Below are 18,710 nucleotides of genomic sequence, written 5' to 3'. Positions count from 1 at the left end.
CACTGAGTTTTCATCGTGGATCAACAGAAACGTGTCGCCTGTCGATTGAATCGCATTTCTTGTTACACCAGGTCGATGGTTGGGTCCTCACACGCCGTCATCCAGGCGAGTGGCTGCACGGAAGATGCACCCAGAAACAGATGCAGGCCGGTGAGGGCAGAGTCATGCTGTGGGGTACACTGAGTTCGGCTTCCATGGGACCTGTGGTGGTAATCGATGGTGTAATGACAACAGTGAACCACGTGGATGTTACTGTGGGCCGCCTGCATCGCTCCACGCTTGAAGTCTCCCCCTACGGCGGTGACGTCTTCCAGGATGATAATTTTCAGTGCTGTACGGCCAGAATCGTGCTACAGTGGTTTGACGGGCATTATAGTGAACTCACATCGATGTCTTGGTCAGCAAACGTGCCCGATCTGTGCCCACATAGAAACATATACCCACTGAAAAACATATACCCACTGAACATATACCCACTGAAAAACATATACTGCGTGCCCGCAAACCGCCGTCCTGTAACTAGCGGGAATTGCTTGACTTTGGCGTAGCAACACGCTGTTACGCAGGTGGTCATAATGTTTTTCCTCATCGGTGTGCATTTAGTCTACTGTGAGATAAGATTGGCAGCGCCTTCAAGGAAAAATGTTTGCGTTCGGCTGTAGATCCGTGATTGTACCCAAGCATTCACCTCTTCGTGCGAAGCAAATCGACAGCCACGAATGTCTCTCTTCAGGTTTCCAAAAATATGGGATTCGCACGAGGACATATCGGGACTACAGGGAGGACGCGTAAGGGGTTCACAGCGAAGCTTCCGCAGCGTAGTCGAAGTCATGATGACATTTCCTTTGACTGTTCATTTGCCGCGCGGGATTAGCCGAGCGGTCTCGGGCGCTACAGTCATAGACTGTGCGGCTGGTCCCGGCGGAGGTTCGAGTCCTTCCTCGGGTTTGGGTGTGTGTGTTTGTCCTTAGGGTACTTAAGGTTTAGTATTGTGTAAGCTTAGGGACTGATGACCTTAGCAGTTAAGTCCCATAAGATTTCACACACATTTGAACATTTTTGACTGTTCATTTATACTCTGGAAAAAGGTGTTACAATTAATACACAGCGGTATGTGGGCACATTAAAAAAACTGAAGAGCGTTGTCAAGTCCAAACCCACAAGAATCTCGAAGGACGGCATCATTCTGTTGCGGGATGATGCCCGCCCACATGTTGCTAAGGTTGTTTCGGCAATGCTGCAGATGTTTCCCTGGGAAACCCTTACGCATCCTGCATACAATCCCGATCTCTCCCCGTGCGATTTCCCTATTTTTGGAGACATTTTTGACCGCCGCTATGCTTCGGAGGAACAGGTGCACTCCCTGGTACAGTAATGGATCCGTAGGCAACCGCAAACACTTTTCCATGAAGGCATTAACAGTCTTATCTCACCGAGACATAAATGTGTTAACAATTAAGGCGATTACTTCTGAAATAATAAATAGTTTACTTTTTTCAAAAATGTTCAAATGTGTGTGAAATTTTATGGGTCTTAACTGCTATGGTCATCAGTCTCTAAGCTTACACACTACTTAACCTAAATTATCCCAAGGACAAACACACACACCCATGCCCGAGGGAGGACTCGAACCTCCACCGGTACCAGCCGCACAGTCCTTGACTGCAGCGCCCGAGACCGCACGGCTAATCCCGCGCGGCTGTACTATTTTTTCCATATGTTTCGTTTTAATTTGATTTTAATTTGACTGCCCCCTATACTATGTTGAACTTCTTTTATAATCATTCCGTAAGATGAAGTTTAAATTTAGTCAACCAAGAAATCCACGAATCTGGTGCACGCAGCACTTACGTTTTGTCATTCTGTTGCTTACTTTTCGCCATTTTAGTAATTTCTCTAAATGTCAACAATAAATTCGACACGATGCACAAGAAAACTCCCGCATATCGATAATCAGGGACTGCAAAATAAATTTGTTTATACGATTTAATTTTCAGTTGGTGAAAGCGGTGTGCAGTAAATCATTAAGCCTACCTGCAACGTTTACTGCTCGCCGAGGTACGCTGATGTATTTATCGGATGCTCCTGCCCTCGGTATCCGCCGAAAGAGTAAGTTATCATCGAAGTCGGCGGTTGGCACTGGAGATTTAGAGCAGCGTGCCGGCGAATGTAAATTTTATAAGCGCCAGTCGGCCGCTGCTGTTTATTCAGAGCGCGCCGAATAAATTTAAACCGCTGGTAGGGAAAAAGAGTAGTGGACAGCCGGGACGGGGCGGGGAGGAAGCGAAAAAAGAACGCAGACCTGTGTACAGCAATCGGAGGTCTCCTTTAAATTCAAAAGGGATGGATTTATCAGCGTATCCGTCGCTTGTTGCGTCCTTACGTCGCGGGCTGTTCAAAAAAACGGAACTGTTCCTCGGTATTAATTGTTATGCAACCAGTATTCTTGTGTTCATGGTAGTAAAAAAAATTCAGTCGTTGTGCAACAGAATTAAATATAGCGTTGTTGTGGCTGTAACGAGTTGGTCGCTTTTTGGCTAGCAGGTGTTTTGTCGTTTTTTCTGCGCCGCTGGCGATGGTACTGGAGCGTTTTTTGGCGACGGCTAAGGCGATAGACTCTGGCCTGTCACTTTCAGTTTCAACTGCAGCTGACGTTTTCCGGCGTCGCCATAAAATATATAATGCACGCCGAATCCTCGAAAATATTTGAGAAAAAAGGTGCACTCGATATTATCGCCGGCGGCGTGCGAGATATCGGTTGGTCGATACCCCTGCCAGTCAGCTGATAGTCCCGCCCACCGGCGCTGCCCGTGGTGGGGACGGGGGACGCCCGCCAACGCGATCGTTCGCTTGCCGAGCCTGCGAGGGGAAAACGGCCAAACTTAAAAATGCCGCCCGCAGTGAGCCTCCGAATCGATACAGCGGCGTCACGTCACGTGACTGCCTCCAGCCAATGGCGTGCAATGTTTGCCGCTCGGACGCAGTCCCGAGTGGGGAGCGCGAAAAAATGTTTGGCCGCGCGGCGTCGTGGTGGGGAGGAGCGGCGACGCGAGCGCCGCGCGGCGGCGGGCCCGGCAAGCGCGGCCAGTGTCGCGCGCGACGGCAAGAGCGCCGTCAGTGCGAGCTATGCCGTGCGGCAGTGCGGTAGGAGGTCGGTGTAGTAGTGCGGTCCAGTCGACTCGCGCGTCGTAGCCAGTGGGGCCGCCCGGGAGCACGACCGCCGCGCAGCTATGATGACCGACGAGGGCCACCTGTTCCTGACGGAGCTGCCGCCGCAGCTGGTGGTGCACCGAAGCGCGCGGCACCACCTGCAGTTCCACCCGTACTCGGCGGCCGCCTTCCTGCACCAGCCGCACCTCGAGAGCGTGCCTTCCGCCGCGCACCACGCGCTGTCGGCCGAGGTGTCGGCGCACCTGGGCAAGCACTCCAAGGCGGCGCCGCCGTCGTCGTCGTCCTCGTCGTCGCACCACGGCCACCACCACCACCATCACCATCACCACCACCATCAGCAGTCGCAGCAGCAGCAGCACGCGCAGCAGGAGGTGGCGGGCGCGCCGGACGGCAGTCAGACGCACGTGTCGTGCCTGTACCCCGAGATCCTGGCGCTGATCTTCGGCTACCTGGACGTGCGCGACAAGGGCCGCGCGGCGCAGGTGTGCACGTCGTGGCGAGACGCGGCCTACCACAAGTCTGTGTGGCGCGGCGTCGAGGCGAAGCTGCACCTGCGGCGCGCCAACCCGTCGCTGTTCGCCAGCCTGGTGCGCCGCGGCATCCGGCGCGTGCAGGTGCTGTCGCTGCGGCGCAGCTTGCGCGACGTGGTGCAGGGTGTACCCAACATCGAGTCGCTCAACCTGTCCGGCTGCTACAACGTCACCGACATCGGCCTGTCGCACGCGTTCGTGGCCGAGGTGCCGTCGCTGACGCACCTCGACCTGTCGCTGTGCAAGCAGGTGACGGACACGAGCCTGGGCCGCATCGCGCAGTACCTCAAGAACCTCGAGTCGCTGGAGCTGGGCGGCTGCTGCAACGTCACCAACACCGGCCTGCTGCTGATCGCGTGGGGCCTCCGCCGCCTGCGCAGGCTGAACCTGCGCTCCTGCTGGCACATCTCCGACCAGGGCATCTCCTACCTCGCCGGCCTCAACCGCGACAACGCCGACGGCAACCTCGCCCTCGAGTACCTCGGACTGCAGGTAATCACCCACCACCGGCGACGCCTCCTCTTCGATTCCCCAACTGCAGTTCTCGATGTGCGCTACCGTTAGTAGTGATATACCTAACGACCTTCCGTATCTTGGCAGAAGTTATTTTTTATTGCTCTATAGTCCAGTGCTTGATTTGTGATGGCACATACCGGTACCTCTGACGAGAAAACAGCGTGAAAACAATGTTTTAAGACGTTTAAATTCCGAAAAACGCCCCCCCCGGAAGTTCACAGTACGGGAACTTCTTTTTTCCATTTTTAATATTACAAGAAAAAGGCACTGCTCTGTCATATTCTCTCCAGTCCTGTTCACGAAGGCTCCGCGCCTGTATGAATGGCGAAGAAACTCGCCAAAAGCCACGATTTTATAGAATTTATTTATTAGGCCCGCTTACACTAGAATAAGTCCTTGTCGAAGTTCTTATAAAAGACTTTTTACGAAACCTGTGATTCCACAGAGGTACTTTTATATTTTAAAAAAGGTCGTAAATTGTGTAAAAGGTTAATCGAAGCTTATAACAACGTAATGCAGGTCATATCCAAGCTGTAACTGGTTTTGGGTAGAAGCCCCATCTTCAGATGACTATTTTTTCATATAAAGTTTACAGCTTACAACCCGACTATATTAATTGCAGAAAAAAGTCGTCTACGAATGTTAATTCTTTATTGTTTTTTTTATACTACGAATCATATGTAACGGGCTCAAAATACTCACTGAATGCATATGTATGGCTTATTGATCCCATAACTTTTGTTTCGAAGTGTTGTCAAGGTCTGGCGTGTGCTTGACATTACCTTAAAACGTGTGGATAAAAGCCGTACGTCAAGGTCGCATGTTTTCTTTATTGGTTACCGGTTTCGTCTCAGTGGCGAGCCATCTCAGTTATAAAATCCAAAAAATTGAGATTAAAGAGCGAACAATGAAAAATACGTTCAGTATATGAATTTCCGTTGTGGAATTCATACCAATCTAAAATGTAGTTCAGTGTCCGAGAATCATTACACTTCGGTCTTGTTAAATAAAAACTCATGTAGACTTAACGGAAAAAAATATTAAAAAGCAAGACAGAAATAAGCAAAAATATATTCACTTTTAATTTGCAATTTTCTGTAATTTAGTTCTGCTTGTCAGTGAGCCGAAACCGTTAATCAATAATGAAAATTTGCGGTGTTGAAGGATTTTTGTCCATAAACGTTTTAAAGCAACAGGTCGCGTTTTCTCACATAGACGATGTCAAAAACATTTACATTACCTACTGTGAGGCACACGTCCGATGCTGTGAATAACATGTAAGAAATACTGAAGGGTATACTCGCGAGATGCGAAAACAGTATGTGCGTAGACAGTAGGTGAGCTCTATTTTGTGACCTAGTGTTCGTCACCATTCCTGCGACAAAAGAACACCAGAACCGAATGAGGGACAAGACCGTAGCAAGCTGTACACTTCGTATTAAACTTGATTGAATCCATTTGAAGGTAGGTGCAAGTCGCTTAAATCTGAAATCGCTTTAATAAAATGATGCATTCCTAACGAAGCCACCGAAGTTCAACACGATGAAAGCGATTGACTCGTCACAAGCCCATGTTGCGAGTTTTTAAACTCTTAACGAGAGTGATATTCTCGTATATTTCACCCCGGAAATTAAGTCTAGGATTTTTTAATTGCTACCAGGTATTTTCCTTCGAGTGTGCGTGAGATCAGTTTTTGTCGTATACCTGTTACACTGAACAGCGCGTCAGATAAGCCTGCAGTCCTCCGTGATACCTTTCTCTGCAAGCGCTCAATTTCCATGAGAAACCTCCTCACATGGGTATCAACATAAGAGCAGTACTCTAGCCATGGTTGCACAAGTGTTTGTCCCTGATGAAGTGCTTATCATCATATTTCATCCTTACAGCTTTTTTTCCAAGTGCCTCTAAGTGAACAAAAAGAAGAAAGAACACAACTGTGCTTCATATTACGTCTTCTACTTTCAATGAGAACTCTACGAAACATGAGGCGGTTATTCAAGGATACTTTACGTAAAAGGCCTGTGGAACTGATTCGATGCAGATATTGTTAAGCGTCTAAATCCCCGAGGCGTCCTAATGCAGTACGCTGTTAAAAATGACAAGTAGGCCTACGCATCTAGTGCTGCAGCGCCAAAGACACTTTGTTAGTACTCAGGATTAGCGGATATCAAATTTCCGTTGCTCTCTCAAAATTCTATTTGTTTTCTCAAGACAGAAAACGATGAATCCAGCAACGTCTACATCTTAATACTAGTCCAGCTGAGGAAGTACTCGGTCTCTAAATTTTCTTAGTGTCATCAGGTGACAGTTCTAATAATTGATCTTTTCATTGTTGTGGCGGCCGCGGTGGTCTAGCGGTTCTAGGCGCTCATTCCGGAACCGCGAGACTGCTACGGTCGCAGGTTCGAATCCTGCCTCGGGCGTGGATGTGTGTGATGTCCTTGGGTTAGTTAGGTTTAAGTAGCTCTAAGTTCTAGGGGTCTGATGACCACAGATGTTAAGTCGCATAGTGCTCAGAGCCATTTGAACCATTGTTGTGGCAGCTACTGAATTGCTCTGATATTGCACAGAGCATTATCGTATAATGTGGGAGACAGCTCATGAAAACTATATTTTCGTCTTTCGTGTTTAGTAATTCACGTGGTTTATGTAGTGCCCATGGATGAAAAAGTCAATTTTTTTAAAATTCGTCAGCCGAGGAATGTTTCACTCGCGCGAATTACTGGGTGGTGCAGGGGACGGCGGTGTACCTTCAGAGTGACTCATGTGCGGAGACAGTACCTAGTATTGGAGTTTTTCTCGCTAATTTTACTGTATGCCACACATCACACCAAATTGGGCAGCATACTGGCTATGCATTCTGCAGAGAGCAACGCCTATATTATTATATGTTATTTTAAATTAATTTTGTCTATAGATGGTTACGCCACACGTCTTTCGTGTTTCTCCTAAATTGAGGGTTTGCAAACCACCTCCAGAGGAACCTGTTCTACCACGAGAATGCCATTCTTATCGGAAAAATCAGTTTGTCACCGTACCCACTCTATAGTTATTTCTGTTTGTTTAGAAACCTTGTTCCTCCTAGGGGTTCCTTTGCTATTACTTTAGGATCAAATGTTGATTGATGATCACTATTCAGTCCGATTCCATAATGGAATTACCAGTATACCTTCCTGATGAGCCCTGCCACGAAACGGCAAGAATGACTACACTGTTATGTCTTATTGTTAGTCAATGTTAGTTTCTGGGCAGCGTTGAAAATTTCTTTTAAAATTGACGTTATTGCAGGCCTTACGAACAACTTTATACCACCTGCTCTTCAGCAAATTTCTAGCCTCTGCGTATCCGACGAATACGACTGACCGCAGAGGTCAAAGAAATTCAGAGGCGTGCAACAACCAAACCGGACGGTTCAGAGCACGGAAGAATGAGTAATAAAATCGCATATGAATCACTGGAAGAAGGATCTTGAAATAAAGTGAAGAGTGGAAGGATAAGGACAATTAGAGCGCGAGCTAAGACGTGCTCACTTTTCTTTCGCCCTTATCGGCGAAGGGGACAGTATAGGGAGCAAGTACGTACATTCTGTAATGAATGTCTCCGCAGATATTTTTGAGTTAGTGGAAAGTTACTTTTTCGAATACTGCTGTAATTTAGCAATAAAAATGATTTGATTTAGTTCAGGTTTACGGCCTGCGTAATGTGAAAGCCCGTATACAAAAATTGCATTTTAGATATTAATTGCTCGTACCGGGCCCGAGCAATAATTCATATTGTCGAAATTGTAATGATTACTTCCGAAACAGCGGCTAGAGCCTCAGGAACAAAAATGCAGCAGCAGCAGTACTTACCAAATGCGACAGAAAGTCACATGAGACATTGTGTGCAAGTCACATAATTGCATAAAGAAATGGAGGTGACAAGCTGGGAGCAACTTCCTTGTAACCACCCGGATATTTCTCAGGAGAGGACCGCGAATGCAAGATCTTGCTGGTATCGCCACGTGGGGAGACATTTGGCTGTCGCGCCTGTACGCCACATTCTAGGGAAAGCAATTTAAAAACAAAATATTCAGCATTCTGCGAAACTGATGTTGATTATAAGTACAACACAGTGAAGTAAAGGAGCATCATAAGATTTAGAGACAGAATATGTTTCTCTAGATGGGAATGAGCGTACGGCATCGTTGGCCGGGAGGCCCCATCCAGGGAAGTACGGCCGCTAAGTCCCGTCATTTCTTCACACGTGCAATGCCTTGGCCCATTATCTACGTTAAAATGTGATTCGGCACAGTGACCCAGCTATCAAATTATCACGGTAACAGTACTTTCCTTAGGTACTGAAGAGAACTTACTTTTTAAGAAAAACATAGGCTACCACACAATGGAAATCGGCCGCATTTCTGTTTTCTTCACATAAATAAACTAAATAACAGTATATGTGAACGTAAACGCTGCCAGCGTATACTCCTGATAAAAAGCCCTTGGCTGGAACCCCGACAGCATTTCTCAAATAACAGCAGCTTAGTCAGGCATGATCTTTGCAGTCACAGTTAGCGGTTTCTTTGGCTCCTTTGCCCAAATAATAAGTAATAGGTTCCTGTGGTATCATTCTGGAACTCAAACTAATGCCTTTTTCATAATGTAGCGTTATTGAATGTTATAGGTGTGATACTGTGCATAAACGAACGCAATCTATAACAAAATTCTACGCCAGCCTTTAAGGTAAAAAATATCGATTGATTTCCTGTTCCTGTCACGTGTCATTGTATCGTAACCTCACGTGAAAGAAACATCGAAACTGTTAACAATGCACTAAATTAATATTTTGAGAGCCACACATATGAAAAGTAAGAAGATTATGCGAGTGTTGGGGAAATATCAGGATGGACATTCGTTTCATGTGTGACAACTAAATGTGCATCTTTCCACGTGAGATTGGAAACACCTGAAATTGATGCAAGATAATGAAATAAATTTGGTAACCTAAATAGTGACTGTCTTCTGTAGGTCCCTACTTAGTTTTACCTGAATTTATTCGAACAGCGAGAGTCTATTTCTCAGTCAATAGATCGATATTTAGGTCTGAAGAAATAAAAGGAATTGCGTATAACGAAACTCCATCCATGTTTCAAATGTATAACAACTTACCTGCAACCAGCTGCTTTATCGCTGACATATTTAATACTCCCAGTTTTGCATGCCATAAAATTATAATTTTCTGTGGATGTTCAAAATGGTTCAAATGGCTCTAAGCTCTATGGGACTTAACATCTGAGGTCATCAGTGCCCTAGACGCAGAACTATTTTAACCTAATTAACCTAAGGACATCACACACATCCATGCCCGAGGCAGGATTCGAACCTGCAACCGTAGCAGCAGCGCGGTTCCGGACTGAAGCGCCTAGAACCGCTCGGTCACAGCGGCCGGTTGTCTGGATGTGGTTTTTTTTTGTCGTATTAGTGGCCAGACTTGGGGTACCAACACTCGACAGTACGGTGCTGAAGATGTAATTAAATCGTCGCTTTTATCCCTTATGAAAAACTTCCGAGACCTTCGATCGTAAAGCATCCACTAGTCCACCAACGTCATTTACAACACTTTAGAATTGCCAGTTTTGTTTTATTTCATTTTTTCAAGGAAGATGATCGAATAATTTGTTTCCAATGATATTTTCTCTGGCAGAATCTAAAAGGAACTGGATAAAAAGAGAGAAACTGACTAGTAAATTATCACAATGAAGAATCAGTTGAAAAGTTGTAAACTTCTCTGTAGAAATACAGAGTGTTCCCAAACTATTCGTTCAGATTAATACAAGAGATTGAGAACATGAAAACAAATACATTTCGATAAGAACATAGGGTCTCTGAAGTCAGCTTGTAAGGTTAGGGAACATTTTGTTCGTGGTGCTAACGTAAACTGTTCCTGTAGCACTGACTACAAATGTGTCCGCTCGGAGACACACACACTCATTCGCAAGCATCGCCATCTTGTGACAACAACGGCGCCAGCACACTTTCAGAACTGCTGTGAGGAATCGTCTGAGAGTCGCCTTCGGGAATCGATGGATCGGCAGAGGTGGCCCTGTCGCCTTACCACCCAGGTCATCTGACCTCATGTGTCTGGGTTTCTGCCTCTGGAATCACAGCTCGTGTACGAAACCGTTGTGGGATCAGAAAACGACGACGTCGCTAGAACTGCCCTCACTGCTGGTACCGTTGCGGACATGCCAGGAATCTACGAAAGGAGATGAAAATCAGTGGTGCGGCGATGTGCTTCGTGCACACAGGGCAGTGGTCGCGCATTGGAGTACTCCATGTGAACGTCACTGCGGTAATTAGCATGCTAAACTACCTTCTGTATCAATCGTCCATAGCATCAGATGTTGCCTTCAAGTACCGTATTTACCATAACTAAATATATTTGTTTGATGGATTGGCGACTCCATGGAGTGCTGTGTGCGCAACGACCATATATGTTAAAATAAAAGGAAGGTCAGCGTTGGTCGTAATATTGATGTTTTATTAAGAGCAGAATCGATTTTCGATCACATAGTGATCGTCTTCGGTGCTGTACACATTAAACTCAGACACTGGTATCAAGTTATTGATAACTGTATTAATTATAAACGAATAATTTCGGGACATCCTGTGCGCGTCATAGGCACGGATAATGGCAGCAAGTATTAACAAATGATACGCACTTTTATAATCGCTAGAAAGCATTTCGAGTATCTCTTAACGGAGCAATGAACTAAAGAGCGCGTACCATTTCTGTGACATCATTTAGTTTTTGAGAAGTCTTCATCATTTCAGGAATCCGTCAGTGTATAGCTTACACCTTTCCCCCCATCCCTCCCCCCCCCCCCCCCTTCACCCTCTCGCCGGAGACAACTGGTGTGGGACTGAATCGAGGACATTTCTTAATGCAAGAAATTGATAATCAAGTCGATTACGTTGCCCTTTACAGGCCCATGCGGTCACCGTTTGTTACTTTTTCGTTTGCCAGAGGGATCGGCTATTGGAGACGAGTGCAGTTAGCAATATATCTCACGAGCAGCACAGTTAACGGACAGTAAGATTTCTTATCAGAAGGTAGCGGCAGCCGCCCGGCTAACCGTATGACTTAACGAGAAAGCACTTGCGACACTGCTTCATGGATCACGTAACGCGTCTTCTCTCGGATCTAAATCTTCAGTCAATCAAGATTGATGTTTACAGTCTCCACGAAATACCACGGAGCACAAAACAGTCGACACGTATGATACGGTACGATTTTTGCACGTTGCGGGATTTTCTGTTGATGGAATTTGATGGGTATGAACTTAACAGCAATTGGTGGCACACAGTTTGACAATTTGCAGGAAGCTTTATTATTAATTTTTTTTTCGTTCGAGTGAAACTTGACTGACATTTGTTAGAGTTTTTCTGCAACAGTCTAACTCATTATCTTTTTTTTAGACCGCCAAAGACTTATATTCACCGTACACAACATAGTCCGACCAAAGTTGCTCTTTTAAGTAGGTAAGCCCTTTCACAGCTGATATGTCCACACTTCGTGGTCCACTGGTTTTTGTCGCTGCTTCTAGATCGTGGTGTCTCGGGCTCGATGCGCGACCAGGGCTAGGGGATTGGATCTTCATTCGAACGAATAAATAACTTCCTCCAGACCCTCCAACTATGTGTCAGCAATTGCTGCTAAATTCGTACCCATCGATAATCTGTTTTCGCACATTCTACTCAACAGAAAATCCTGCAATGTGTAAAAATTGTACCCTATCATGCGTGTCGACTAATTTTTGTGTTCCGCAGAGAACTATAAATATCAGCCTTTAATTAATGACGGAGGCTTCGAGGATTTAGGTTGCAGAGAAAACACCTTTCATCACAAAAACGTTCCAGTCGCCGAACCGGCTCAAATGGAAGTCTTGCAGCAGGCCGAAGCACAGCCCAGGTGTGGTCTTCCTGCATAATGCGATACGATAATTTCATTTCACAACGTGTACAGAAGAAGTAGTGAAACCTGCAGTGACCTCGTTTTTTAATGATTTATTGAACACTAGCCATTTTACTTCCCTTGCTGGCGCTGGCAAATTCATTTTTACAATTGTGTCTACTATACTGATCATTGAATTTCACCCGCGACAAGGAAAGAATAGTCTTATAGATATTTCTGTACAAAGAAAACGTAGATCTCACTGACGTAACAAATGAGCGTAGAAGCGTTCTTCGACGTGAAGTGTGCGGCACTAAACCTAGGCACTGAGCAGCGCTTGTAACTAGTACAGAAACTTCAGTGAGTCGCATTTTGTGTTTATGTAGAAGATCCCATTCTTATCCCGGAGTATGAGAAATTCAGATATGATTATGCCGGAACTAATATCTAAAGCGTCAGCAAAAAATGTGCCATGGTCTCCGAAACGTAAATGTACCCGAATAAACTTTTATGCAGACGGGAACGTGTTTGGTTTTACCACGTCTCATTTCAGCGGGTTTTCGATACCTTCTGGACTGAAAAAAATGTCCGCTAATTTCTGGTGAAATTCTCTAAGAGGATTGTAGGATAACATCGAGCCTCAAGCACCATAGTGAACTGCGTAGAAATTTGTACACCTTGGTGAAAGGTATGTAAATACTGGAAAATTTCATGAAGATATCCATACGCAAGGAAAAAAATGAAAAAAAAAATTGCGTTAAAAGGCCTCTGGGACACATCATGTAGATGAGTTTTTTCGTTTAAAAACTGCTGGTCTAGCCCACTGCGTTTACTGCCGGTCAAATTTCAGAATATAACACGAAGTGTTGATCAGCTGTTTCAGACTGTAGTAAAATAAACACTGAATGCCACTACTACATACTGAAGCAAAAGCGTTTTCAGGTGTCCCTTAAAACACACATTTGATAAAATGAGACGAAAGTGGCAATAGCCCAGAATCGTTTAGGTGTGATTAATATTTGTAGCGAAAATCAGTTTTTCGCGTCGGTTTATAGTTGATCCATATAATGAAATTGGCCGGTTATCCTGTTACCCAGCTCAAAAATTTGGTTATGATAGAATCCAGTAAGTAATGCATATTCTACGGATTGTGTTTTACGTTAAAGTGAAATTAGTTGGAATACAAATGAAAATGGTCAGCCTCCCAGATTCACGTACTAAGTCGGACGTCGACGCAACGTACGCTTTGATGGAACAGAGGAACACACTTTTTTCGTTACTTGCTTTATATGGTTTTCGTGTGATCTCATTCAGCTACATTCATATACCATATAATAGATCGGAAGGAAATATTTTGTAACGTTAAATAATTGACACAGATATTCTTACAGGCCCTTAATTAGCATTGTACAAATATCTCTTAATTCGATTACATTCCATCATTAAAGAGAATGTTTTCTAACCAAAAATTTAGCTTAGATAGTTTCGCCCAAGAAATTATATCAAGTTCTGCGTATTGTAATGTCTCGTGATACTCATACTACAAATACTGCCATCGGAGACTGATCATTCCCCAGTCCGACGAAGGCTGTTGGCCTTCTCTTTTCGGTACATACTACGAGAGAAAATGTGACTTGTGTCTTCCTTGCTAAGAAACAGTTCTCATCCTCTTTGTGGGAGCCAAGGTGGTGGTGTGCAGGTGACCTGTGTTACAGGCACTAATCACGCGCACACAGTTTCGATTTCATGTGAGGTTTTATGTATCTACAGGGTTGTCAGGAACAGTCTGAAGAGCTTTTAAGGGTGTTTTGGAGAGACTGTGCTGAGAAATAATTATTAAGAGAAAAATTCGATAACGTTGCGCCGTTTTATTGTTACTGAGGATTTCATTGTTACTGTGGATTGAAGTCAGCCAAGAATGCGGTAGTGCACAGACATCTGTGGGTCCGTCAGTTACCACTTGACCAAATGCTCATTACCAGTTAAAGTGAGCGTTTTTCGGAAGTGATAAATTTAAGGCACATGAGTAAAAACTTCGTCAAAGCGCTCCTTTACATTGACCGTCACCCCGCAACGGATTCCTCACCCTAGCATCTGCATTTCACAAGCTAACGTACGCTGCGTGGCACCCTTGTATGTAGGTATTTCCCTCTTTTCTACAGAACCCACAGATGCTGACTAGGCGGCATTGGATGGATGCCCCTCTGCTTCTCTCCCATGTGTTATCATTCCAATCCGAGCGCGATATCTGGAAACATGACTCTGCGACGGTACGTTCTCGTTTTCTGGTAACTAGTTTTCACGACTACATGTCTTACTGCCATCCACCAGACTAGAAAAGAAACTGTTGCTAATACCGAAACATTTCTATAAACCTCCTAAACTTTTTCAGCTCTGTCGACCCGATCATAAAAATGGTTAAAAGAAAGCGTGTTATGTTTCTGTCTTCGACAGTGTACACTGCATCAGGATCATCTCAGAGAATCATTGCCTAGTTTTCACGTTTGGGACTATGAGTCTGACGCAGTTGTTGCACTTTAAATTGTAAATAAGGGCGACAAATTTTCCTGTTTGTGCTATAATGAAACTGTGCAGGAAGGAATTGTACACTTACGATCTTTTGGTTAATTTTGTATATTTAAGATAAAGTGAAAAGATACATTTCACGTTCGAAAAGAGCAGGGTTCAAACCCCTTTCGAGCCAACTAGACTCAGGTTTTATCTTAGTTCGGAAGATGATTTCTTTGAAAAGGACGCGGTTAATTCCCATCTCATGTCCCATCTAGTATACAGGGGTTAAAAAAAGTGAAACTAAATGCCAAAATGGAGATCAAAAGCGACAAAGAACTGGCTCGAGAATAATTCCAGAAATGCTATTGGCTGTCTTAAATTTTCTGAAAGAACGTCGCCTTGAGAAAAAGTTGGTTTAGCTACGTGCAAATACTACAAACCGCGTGTCTAACCAAGTAGAAAGTGATATATCTAAAAACACAGATGATGTGATGTGACTTACCGAACGAAAGTGCTGGCAGGTCGATAGACACACAAACAAACACAAACATACACATGAAATTCAAGCTTTCGCAACAAATTGTTGCCTCATCAGGAAAGATGGAAGGAGAGGGAAAGACGGATGTGGGTTTTAAGGGAGAGGGTAAGGAGTCATTCCAATCCCGGGAGCGGAAAGACTTACCTTAGGGGGAAAAAAGGACAGGTATACACTTGCACACACACACACACACACACACACACACACACACACACATATCCATCCGAGAAAGTGATGTGCGTCTGGCAATAAAAGTTACATGTTGGAAACAATAGCTTCTCTCTATGGCTTACGGTACGAGTCTGGCACTGCGGACTAATTGCCCTTTTTTTTTACATCTTTGTCGATTGCAAGATTAGATATTGTGCCAAGCACAGAGCTGTGTAGAATTTCTGTCCTGTAGAACGTGACAACTGAGTATCGTTATTCGGAATATGTTGCATAAGAACAATGTTCTGAACATCGCTGTCATATCGGTTACTTTAAAGACTTATTAACGTACTTTGATATGTGTTAATAAATTAACATGATAATTTTATATATTGTTCTTTAGGTTTTTGCCGTGTCACAATTTAAAATAAAGTGTTTCAAATTTAGAGCAGACTATGTATGTAGTTAACCTTATTCTTTCATTCAGAAATGGAAAAATGAAATGGCAGTACATTTTCCACTGCAGAAAAGTGGGGTTATATATTTAGTCACTGCTTTTATCGTAATGTAATTCTAAGGACAAAAAATTGTTTTAGATATAGTAATAAAAGATCTCCAGAAACCTTTCAATTATTAACACCGTGGCATCGCCTATGACTGATTTTGATTAATAAATGGTGATATGATGATCGTAATGAAGATTGTTTTCGTTGTTGTTTTTCTTGTTCGGGGTTAGAGTAGGGTTTTCGCCTTCACCGATTGTCAGAAATTTATCATTTTATTGTCATGATTTCCATCCCAAGTTATGTTAAATAATGCCGAATCTAGCGTATATCCTACAGTCTTTGTCTCCTGATGCTTTATATTATATTGCTACAATGAATCTGATGCTTCATAGTCGCTCATGTTATATCTTTGTTAATTGGGAGAGATCTTAAGCCGCCAGTAATTGTGAACCGTATTTAATTGCTTCGTTTCAAACCACATGTTCTGCCTCATTTGTCGCATCGGATTCCGAGTTATTAGAAGCAAGAAACCGAAGAAACATTAGATCAGAAAGCTTTTCGGGCATTGACATTGTTGTAGTCTGAGAAGGATTGTCGTTCACTGCTCAGACCAAAAAATGAGAGAAAAAATAGTTTTCAGTCGCGTTATGTCGGTAACTAGTGTTGAAAATATTAAAGTTGAGAAGCGTCTTTGCGCCGTCACTCAAGAATATAGTTCAATAAAGCAAAACAAGGAACTGTTTAGCTGTTGGCGATGCTTCGTAAACTATCCGTGTAACGGTGCAAGTATGAACGAACATTCACTTACTGTATCAACCAGATGTCCCAGATGAAAGTACACTCTACGGGGAGCTGAGGAAAACGCCATTCTGATGAATGTTTGAGTTGTTTCTCCTGATGATTCCGGGTGCCCCTCCCTCCCCATCTATAGCGTACCCAAGCGAAAACTCATCCGCGAATTAAATAAAAAGGACTCCCTTTAGCGACTCAGTATCGGACACATGACGCTTTATACAAAACGTACGATAGTAGCGGAATCTCTTAAGGGTGTGTAAACAGTGTTGTCTTATATGATTATATTTCAGTTTTGTTATTTTATTTTTATTAGTATCTTAAATGGAAAAAATACAGCAGAGACTTGGAATCTTGTTTTTCCCAAAGAAAGTAGAACTAACAAGAAATATAAGAAAGCCGGTATATTGCACAGTGTGGTTCAGTAGCGTACCAGTGTTGCTAAATGGAAGTACAATTTCTACATATCAGACTACAAGCTCTTTTCCGTCGGAATATTGAGCAGAAACCTGCTGGTGAGCATGTGATAGGCTGTAACGTTCGTTGGTGTAAGACAGATCAATAGTTCCCATAAAATTGCTTTACCACACATTCCGAGTGTCTGTAGGGGACACAATGGCGCTTCAGCATATTTTTTCATATTTTGGCGATATACGCTTTTACTGTACGTAGTCTTTCTTGAACCGATAATTTTGAGAGTACTTGTGTAACGTAATGTGATCCAAGTACATTGTTCCTCGCCAATTGAATGGACATGGCATTTCTTTGTTTTAGAACTACCGTTTGTTACGGAAACAGCAGAATGCTCACCTATCTGTATTTTAAAAAATGGCAAATAACTATTTTGAAAGTATGTCACCATTTTGAAGTCCCGTCGGTATTAACGACTTAACGCTGCGGAAACAATAATCTTAGTAAAGCTAACCGTTACAAGTCACTTGCATTGTAGCAGGAAGTGACTCAAATTAGCAAGCATTCATTTTTAATGTTACTGGATCTGCAGTATGTCACTGGCCATTAAAGATCACTTCCAAATGAGCAGACAAATTATTTGTAACATAAAGTACGCTCTGACAGACGTTTTATAGGAAGTAATGAAATGTTTTACGGAATTATGGCCCAGGAAATAGGGCTGCTGAGCAGTTGCAGGTTTTTCTGATATTTGTAAATATTTGTGGATATGATTTTCTGGAGACCCGAGTTTTAACTGCTGTAAGTTTTGATGACACCCCGACGTGCCACTGATGAACGAAATCATAAGCAGAAGAAAACGAAATGGAGTACGTCCACAATCCGGTATCAGCATTCACCAGAAACCAAAAATCGAAAGTCCCTATTATATTCAACTTAAGACAGTTCGGAAGCTGCTGGAAGAATAACAAATTCGATGTAAGAGAGCGTTTGCTTCCAAGTCAAATCTTGCCATTGTTTGAGAACTGTGAGTCTGAAACATTGCACAAATTACAGAAAATACAGAAATGGCGATTACTCAATCAGTTTTGATGATATAGTAGTAATAATTTCATGGATTGCATATACTGAAATATGCCGTTCTCGTCGGGGAAATAAGTTTAGCCGGTGAACTCTGGAAAACTGGACAAATGTTTGCCAGGCCAGCCGCGGTGGTCTAGTGGTTCAGGCGCTCAGTCCGGAACCGCGGGACTGCTACGGTCGCAGGTTCGAATCCTGCCTCGGGCATGGATGTGTGTGATGTCCTTAGGTTAGTTAGGTTTAAGTAGTTCTAAGTTCTAGGGGACTGATGACCACAGATGTTAAGTCCCATAGTGCTCAGAGCCATTTGAACCATTTTTGAATGTTTGCAGGTATTTATGAAGGCTAGCAGTATCGAAACGCCTGCTGCAGTGTATATTCGGGATGCGGGTCATTTTTGTTTGTCGAAATACAACTAACATTGGCGTCCCCATGTGCTCAACATTCGTCTTGCATTTATTTGTTGTTTGACGTCGCCTCTTTAGTTTTCAGCCCTAGTCGACGAATTCTTTCTTCCTTACTGGACTACCAAGGAAATTCCACATGTCGTACTTATTTCCTGATGTTGTT

General features: G+C 43.7%; 1 protein-coding gene across 1 annotated transcript in view; it reads left to right on the top strand.

Moving 5' to 3' along the window:
• The first annotated feature begins 3,132 nt into the window (after positions 1-3,132).
• LOC126484395 (F-box/LRR-repeat protein 14) overlaps positions 3,133-18,710 on the top strand; it is a 55,486-nt gene continuing 39,908 nt past the window's right edge. The window contains exon 1 of the mRNA XM_050107893.1: positions 3,133-4,193. Within this exon, the coding sequence (XP_049963850.1) occupies positions 3,231-4,193 (963 nt within the window). The 5' untranslated portion in view covers positions 3,133-3,230. The remainder of the gene's footprint in view (positions 4,194-18,710) is intronic.

This window comes from Schistocerca serialis, chromosome 6, assembly GCF_023864345.2.
Source record: "Schistocerca serialis cubense isolate TAMUIC-IGC-003099 chromosome 6, iqSchSeri2.2, whole genome shotgun sequence".
NCBI classification, from domain to species: Eukaryota; Metazoa; Arthropoda; class Insecta; order Orthoptera; family Acrididae; genus Schistocerca; species Schistocerca serialis.
The sequence above is the reverse complement of the archived record's forward strand: the minus strand, read 5'-3'. Positions and strand labels throughout refer to the sequence as shown.